The 7,979-nt window shown below is 45.0% G+C and overlaps 1 protein-coding gene across 2 annotated transcripts; it reads left to right on the plus strand.

Moving 5' to 3' along the window:
* The first annotated feature begins 204 nt into the window (after window positions 1–204).
* Window positions 205–2,177, plus strand: LOC130537338 (microfibrillar-associated protein 3-like). 2 transcript variants are annotated; one of them, XM_057054061.1, is made up of 3 exons: window positions 205–366; window positions 461–708; window positions 783–2,177. In XM_057054061.1, the coding sequence occupies exons 2-3, from the start codon at window positions 468–470 to the stop codon at window positions 1,457–1,459; spliced, it is 918 nt and encodes a 305-aa protein (XP_056910041.1). In that variant the 5' UTR covers window positions 205–366; window positions 461–467; the 3' UTR covers window positions 1,460–2,177. The 2 variants fall into 2 exon arrangements, with proteins under 2 accessions (XP_056910041.1, XP_056910043.1); XM_057054063.1 differs by having other exon boundaries at window positions 213–376; window positions 477–708.
* The last annotated feature ends 5,802 nt before the right edge of the window (window positions 2,178–7,979 follow it).

Below are 7,979 nucleotides of genomic sequence, written 5' to 3' on the forward strand. Positions count from 1 at the left end.
AGAGTACACCCCATCTGGTAAATGAAAACAGGTTTTCTGAAAAACGATTACGTAGATTTTAATTTTGATTCAATATTACGACTAAATCGAAGCAACACAATTAAATCGATAACCACTAAAGATTAAAATATACAAATTTAGATGAAGATTTGGGGGAAATGCAATGTAAAGTACCTGTAACGTCTTTCACTTTAACCACGCCCACTCATACCTCAATCCGGAAATGAGTAAGGTGTGTTTTTTGTTTAAAGCTTAAGTATGTAATCTGCGTTGAACAAGAAGTGACGAAGTTTTGCGCCAAGATCCAGTAATTCAAGCTGTGACTGATACGTATAACACTTGTTGAGTGTGTTACCCGTGAAACAGGTGAGATTTGGTGAATCTGTTTTTAATATGCTTGTTTTGCGTAAGAAATAATAGTATTACCGTACACCGTACTCACTGGAGGCTTGTTTTGCAGATTGACCATGTCTAAGTCAGCAACAGTTTCCCCATCTCAGAAACACTACCTCCTTCTGACAGTCCTGCTGCTCGGCGTCTGGACAGCTGATGGACTTGAGAACATCTCAGGGGTGGAGGTGAAGTCCGATCCGCAGGGAAACAGCAAGTACATGACGGTCAAAGAGGGATCCAGCATGTTGATCAGGTGTAACTTAACAGGAGGCCATGATGGTGTTAAGTGGTACAACTCTCAAGGACTTCTGAAAGGTGAGGAAGACACATTGCCTGAAGAAAACATGGGGACGATAGTGAGAAGCTGTTTGTGTTCTGTGTTGGTTCAGGTGAGAAGTGGCAGATTCAGAAAAACGGTGACCTGAATATCACAGTGGTCTCCTTTGAGGACCGTGGACGTTACACCTGCGTTGCCCCCGGCAGCGCCGGCGAGACCAGAAACTATACTGTAACACTCCGCGTGGCCCACACCGACAGCGGCCTGGGCTTGTACTTTGTTGTCATCTGTCTGGTAGCGTTCACTATCACAATGATCCTCAACACGGCCAGACTTTGCATGGTCAGCTCTCATCTGAAGAAGACAGAGAGAGCCATCAATGAGTTCTTCTGCACTGAGGGCCCGGAGAAGCTGCAGAAGGCCTTTGAGGTTGCCAAGCGAATTCCCATTCTCACATCCACCAAAACGCTGGAGTTCGCCAAGGTGACGCAGTTCAAGACGATGGAGTTCGCCCGTCACATCGAGGAGCTGGCGCGGAGCGTCCCCCTGCCCCCGCTTATCATGAACTGCCTGTATGACGAGGAGCTGGCCGAGGGTATGGCGCCCCAGCAAGGTCTCGGCCCGCCTGCCTCTGGAGGACAGGAGCAGGAGATGGAGGAGAGCCAGGCACTGCTTCTATGTAGAGGAGCAGCAAACAAAGATGGTCACGCTGTTTGTGAGACGGTCAGTGAAGATACGGTGGTCGCACCAGGCCGGCAACACATTGTGTTTTTTGAGGAGAACATGTAGCGTGTTTGCATCACCAGAAGAAACAAATTCAGCTGCAGATGAAGAGAATAGGGCCTTAAATTATTTCTGGTTCTGTTCAGCTGTTGGTTGACAGAAATCTGTTATTTCCCCAATTCAGAGACAGTTATCTGTTAAATAGTTTTTACTTTCACCAAAAGCAGTTGAGAAAAGCTGAAGTAATTGTTTTTAATCTATAGGAGCTCACATTTTGGTGCAGAGAAACCAAAAGTCCTCATTTCTGATCAAAGTATGTATAATACTTATAATTAAGCATATTGATAAAGTTGAACACGGGTTCGAGGGAGGGTTTTCCTTGTCTTTATAGCTGCTGATTGAGCTGGATTGTTTTGGGTTTTTTTATGGATGTGGTCGTGGTTGTTTGGCAATGCTGTTGGTGTGAAAGTGCTCAGGGTATTAAACAAAATAATATTGAGTAGAGTTGTGTATATTTAACTTGTCAGTCTCAAATGTGCTGCTTGTGACCTCTGACCCCCCTCTTTTGGGTGATCTATACCTCTCTATGTTCCCTTTTTCACAATTGCACTTGTTATTTTGTAGTTGTGCTGATTCTTTTCTGTGTTGTGTATCTGTTTTATGACAAAAGACCATTTGCACATGAATATGTACTTATTTTCAGGGACTCGGTGCCTAAAGATCTAATCAAAATACAAAACCTGGCAAATGACAGAGATTGACTAAATAAAAATCAGGTCAGGGAGACGTCTATTATTTTTTCATGTGATGTTGCTACTTGGACACCGGGGGGCGCTAAAGTCAAAGTATTGAGCAAAGAAGTAACGTAGTAGTACTGAACATTACCTCCATCACACACGCAGAAGTCACGCGAGCAGCCAGACCTGACCTTATCAAGTCTGGACAAACAATGATCAGAATAGCATCCATCCATCCACCCATCCATCCATCCATCCATCCATCCATCCAAGACAGAAAACATCCATCTTCCCCTCTCTGTCCTCTCCGAAGGGGAGCTTATCTAAATAGAATTGATTGGTCTGAACGATCATTTATCACTCTGAGCCAGAGATGCTCAAGGAACGGAGGAAGATTTTACTGATAGTTTAGGAACGTGTGTGTGTGAGAATGTGTGTGCGTTAGCGCCGTCATCCGAATCGACACATCAAGGTCATCTAATTTGTCATTTCACGACACAAGGAGACACAAGTTGCATCCCTCCGTTCCATAAACAAATGAAGCTGCTGTGTATTGTCCATCAGGGCTACTTGAATTTAAATTGCTCATGATTTCAGCTTAGAGCAGGAAAATACAAGCCTCTAATTACATTTTATTTTCAATCAGTCTGAAGTAACAAGCTGTAGGGGAAGAAAACCGAGGACAGATGATGATAAATTCAATGACTTGTTAAGAGAAGAACTCATCATATCTGTTCATTAGAGGAGAGGACGCTGTGCAGATGCCTGCACCCTGATTAGCTCCATCTCTTACTCCTCCATCTTGTTCTCTTTGGGTCTGTGTTTTCATCGATTAGCCTAACAAACCTGCAGCGTTGCTCTTGTGTTACTTACTCTCTTTCCCATTTGTTCTTGTATCTTTTCTGAATATCAGCCTTTTAATTACATGACCTTTGGCCCTCTAATGGCCCCGCCCTTTTCAGTCTGCATGACTTCTCCCAGCTATACCTAAACGCTGCCCACACACACCACGTGGCCAGTAAAATCGCATCCAGCCGAGTTTCACAACACATACACACGGAGGGAACACAGAAAGTTCCAGTCAACCTTCAAAACAGAACTCGTGGCGTCCTTCAGTGGTCCAGGCGAGGTTGAACAAAGGGATGGGGGCACCGCGGACGACCCGATTCTCCGCTGGGTCTCGCGGCTTCAAACGGCCCCGTTTGTCAGGCACTAATGGGAAATAATGGCTGCGGAGGTATCAGAGCGGCGGGCTGTGGTCACTGGGGACCGAGGTGAAAGTATTGGGGTCACATCTTCTGATGGCTCCTTGCATCCTTGGACAGAGAGAAGAGATCTGCAGGCAGAGCATGGGCGTACACTGAGCGATGATGCTGGCTAAATGAGGTCACAGAGAAAGGTCATGGTGGGGGATTACTGCCTTGTTATGTTATAATAATGGCTGATTTTTACTCTTCTGCTTGCTTTTTGCCTTAAAGTCTTAAATGAACAGCAGCGTTTTACCTCAGTTTTGCCCTTTTCAGCTTCAGTTGCTCTCACAGTAATAGTGAACAAAAGATGTCCGGCACTTCTCTCTGCTTTACTCCAGCACTTTAAAACAAATCCCCAGCTTGTGTAGCGTTTTCCTTTCCTTCGCCATGCTTCAGATGAAGCGCTCTGCCCCCGTGTGCCATTTAAAAAGGTCTTTTTTTTATCTGAGTTATTATTTTCTCATTTATGGCGGAGCCGACCAAGGTCTGCTGAGCGCTGTGGCTCCCACAGTTTTAATCAGCAAAGGAACAAAGCAACCTTTTCTTTTATTACATCTGTATTTCCTCAACTCACTGTTTTATTATTTTTTGTTTTTTGAAATAAAACACTCCGGCTCACCTGCAGCCTTCTTGCATCAGCAGCCTTTTTATTATTCCAGTTTTTGACTTTTACAGTGTCTCCCTTCCAGTTTATATTTATCTGCTTCCTCTGAACACGGAAATAGAATAAAAACTGCTGTCAGCTCAACTCAGCTTTATTTATAAAGCACTTTACCACAACAGAGCGTGCCAAAGTGCTGTAGTTGAATAAAAACACAAGTAAAACAAACAAATCAACAATAAACCACAATAAAAGTCACAAACAATAAAATTGTGCCTCTTGTACAAGGTTGAAAAGCCAAAAACAAAAAAAATGAGGTTTTTGGAGGCTTTTAAAAACAGGAAGTCAATCAGTCTGTCTGATGACTTGATGACTCGAGGGGTGTGTGTGTGTGTGTGGTGTGTGTGTGTGTGAGGGGGGGATGGGGGGGGGGGTAATTCTACAATTTAGGTGCCACCAACCAAGCTTGACCTCAGCAGAGTCTGGCTTTGGTCAAGACAGAGGGCATGTTTGTCAGCTTGAAGAGGCTGGACGTCACCACTGAGCCAGTCTGAGCATCAACTTTAAGGTCAATGTCCAGTGTTACACCCAGATTTGTTCCTCTTGACCCTAACCCTAACCCTAACCCTTGCTGAGAGAGTCAAGCAGCAGGAGCTCAGTCTTTAAAAATGAAAGGCATCCGAGGCTTGATTCCTTCAAAAAGTTGGTCCATATTAAATTAGTTCTCCTGTTTTGGGTAAATAAATAAATTTGACTGTCATCTGCACAAAAATAAAAAGGGATTCTGTGTTTTCTAATGACAGATCCCAGGGGCAACACATACAGTATAAGGAGAAGAGAAGGGGACCGAGAATAGAACCCTGAGGCACTCCACACACGAAAGGAGCTACAGAGATTCTCCTACAAAGATAAAAAAGGTTTCCCAGATAAGTAGAAAAGGAAGATCTCACCTGGTCCATTGTGTCAAAGGCAGCTAATAGGTCCTACAGCACCAGAACAACGCAGGGACCAGAATCAGTGGCTGAAAGAGGGTCATCAAAACCCCCGAACAGTGCCGACGCTGTACTCTGGCGGATTTTATATCCACATTGATACCCCTCAAGAATATTATGCTCAACTAAAGTCAAGGGGGATAAATTAGCAATTAAGTGGTTGTAAATTTGGTCCCCCAATATGAGCCTGGTCCTGCTCAAGGTTTCTTCCCGTTAAAGGAGGAAGTTTTTTTCCTTGCCACTTGTTGGGGGTCAGGCTCTGGGATTCTGTAAAGCACCTTGAGGCAATTCTGATTCGACTCCAAATGATGTCAGCACCACTGCTTGGTAGATTCTGGATGCTTTTGGTCTGAGGATGTAGCGGCTGATGGCTAGCTCTCTTTGTTCAGTCCCAAATATTATTTACTGATGTAATAACAGAGGGTCTCCTGGCTCTGTTGTAGCAGATTGGACACATCAGACATGAATGGCTTCACTGTTTTAGCCCATTATCCGAGGCCCCAATTGAATTTAATGCAGTTTAAATGTAAATGTTTCCCAAAAGTGTAATATCATCTGCATATACACACTAGTATTGTTAAAGAGAGTCAACACAAACCAGAAGCTGGTGGCACTTGTCTAGAATAATCACTTTTTATAAAAAAAATACATTTCCCGTAGCTCATGTCTGCTTTTTTGTTGTGTTTTTCACAGTTTAACACAGACTGTTGTATTTTGTCACCCATTATAAATAAATGATGTGTCTTGTTGAAGGACCCTTCAGCCTGTCATTACTGATATGTACGTGAAGCTGAGAGTCTGTTTATTCCCACCATAAAAACATATCTGCCAAGCTGACACAAAGGATTCAATTTCCGCTCATATTACAGATCCGCTCTGCTTTTCTTTCCCGCTGAGCAATTAGACATGCACAGCATAAAGCAGCAACGCAGATAAAAACTCGGACTCATCATAATTTGCGGCGTTCACGCTCCTCGTTTGCTGTGGGCTTTTTCCATTTTGGGTTGCACTCATTGGGCCGCCGCTGCAAATCAGCAAACGAGATCCCCGGTGGCGCCGGCTCGGTGGGGCCGACTTGGGAGAACAGTTAAATGAAATGAGTCTGCCTCCGCGCTTCGACTGCGTGGCTGTTGGGTAAAAGATGGTGCCGACAGATCTACTGAGTGGCAGACGCGCCATAAATATGCAATAATGAAACTCATGAAATATTTAATGACCAGTTTCTTCCACCATCTCTTGGCAGACAGGTGGGTTTTGCCGCTGTGGGAAATCCGGCTGGAAGTTAGCGGGTGATGTGATCGGAAGTTGCTTTTCAAGTCCCAAACTAGCTTGCAGCTCTGGGTGTATTTACATTAATGCATCCAACAGGGCTCCACCTGACCTGCAACACTGCAACATTCTGGGCATATTTTTAGCCTCATATTTGTGCAAAGTCCGACTATAACCGGTTTATTTATTCAGATTTTTCCACTTTATCCACTCCATTTAGCATCTCTGTCCCATTATAACCAGTTCATTTAACGTATCTGTGCAATCACATCCAGTCCACTTAGCAAACATTTCTGACCGAACCAAGATGCAACGACTGTTATGGTGAATGTTTTTTGTTTAGAATGACATTAGATTTCACACCAGTTTTGCTCTTTAAAGTAGTCGGAAAGTGTTTTTTCCCTTCAGTAAACCCGTCTAACCCCTTCATGCTGACGCACGTCATGTTATTGAAGGTTTTAAAGCGATGATCACTTGAAATTTGGCGATGAAAGAACTCGGCTAATGTGTTTATGGAGAACTGCGGGGATTGAAGGTTCAGCTCAGCGTCCTTGTCTCATTCACAACGCTGCAATACAAAAATTTCGATTTGGGTTTTAACGCTTAATTTCCTCCCTGCTAGCAGCTTTAGGTGCATTTCTTGGATGCTCTGGTTGAGGCTCCCTGAGGTGTAGCTCTTGTCTGACATTCTCCTCTGATCTAATGTCTTCTTTCATGTCAAACTGTATGCAGACCCCCCAGGGGCCTCTCTTTGTTGATGTCCATTACTTTGCTCCATAATTGGCCACCACCGGAATGTTTTCTCTTCTGTAATGGATGCTGCTTTTCTCCAATTTGATTTTTCACTGCAGGGTTTTTTTTTTTTTTTGCTCCTCAGAGCCCTGATGTCTGACCTGAGCTAAGAAGAAAGATATCACCCTCAGAAGCGAGAGAGACTCTGTTGGAAGCATCCAGTGTGCTGTTAACGACACCGTTTCCCCGTCCTGCAGCCGAATGGTGCCAAACGCTGGCGGTGTGTGTTCACTCGACAGCACTTTTAACACATTGAGATATTCAGAAAGCTGTTTTATGTGCGGAGCGGCACCACATGGGAGCGACAGCTTGTGTAAACAAAATCTTAAGCAAAACCGCCCACCCGTAAACAGCAGACAACCTGGCATTGACACATTCCCAACGCAATCACATTTCCACCTCCTACAGTGCTTCTGAAAAACAACACTTCTTTGTTTAAAAAAAACCCCAAAACCATATGCGAGACGCTCCGCGATGTCGTCGGCCTGCAGGATCCTCAGCACCAATCAGGTGTTCGGATCTGAGACGGGGACTCGGTCTGCTGCTGAGCTCGGAAGGAATCAGCGAGGCCGGCAGAAAGAAACCAGTGTCGCCCAGGCCGGGAGGTGATCCGGTGGGTCCGGGCTCGCAGGACAGCCGAGATCCAACCCGCTGACAGATGTGGCGTATGCTCTGGAACCAGCAGGGCGAGTGTGCACAGTCCTGTTTTAGCACGCTGGTGTTTAAGACCCCTGCTGTGATTAAAGTGATCCTGTTCTGCTCGGCCCTCCCCTGCCTCTCTCACACCGATGTGCTTCCCATCGATTTTCTGACCAGCTTAGTTTCCTTCCCCTCCCCGGCCCGCCAGCATCCTGAGGAGTCAGTTAATGGTGCATTACTAACTCCTGCCCAGTCATCCTTTACACGCTGCTCTCACAAGGACCCCTTCACCCTGAATATCCATTA

Source organism: Takifugu flavidus, chromosome 14 (assembly GCF_003711565.1).
Source record: "Takifugu flavidus isolate HTHZ2018 chromosome 14, ASM371156v2, whole genome shotgun sequence".
NCBI classification, from domain to species: Eukaryota; Metazoa; Chordata; class Actinopteri; order Tetraodontiformes; family Tetraodontidae; genus Takifugu; species Takifugu flavidus.

Excerpts from the sequence above, each read along its gene's own strand:
- LOC130537338 (XM_057054061.1), top strand. The coding sequence starts at position 468 with ATGTCTAAGTCAGCAACAGTTTCCCCATCTCAGAAACACTACCTCCTT. Across the intron at positions 709-782 it reads CTCTCAAGGACTTCTGAAAG|GTGAGAAGTGGCAGATTCAG; the intron begins GTGAGGAAGACA and ends GTGTTGGTTCAG.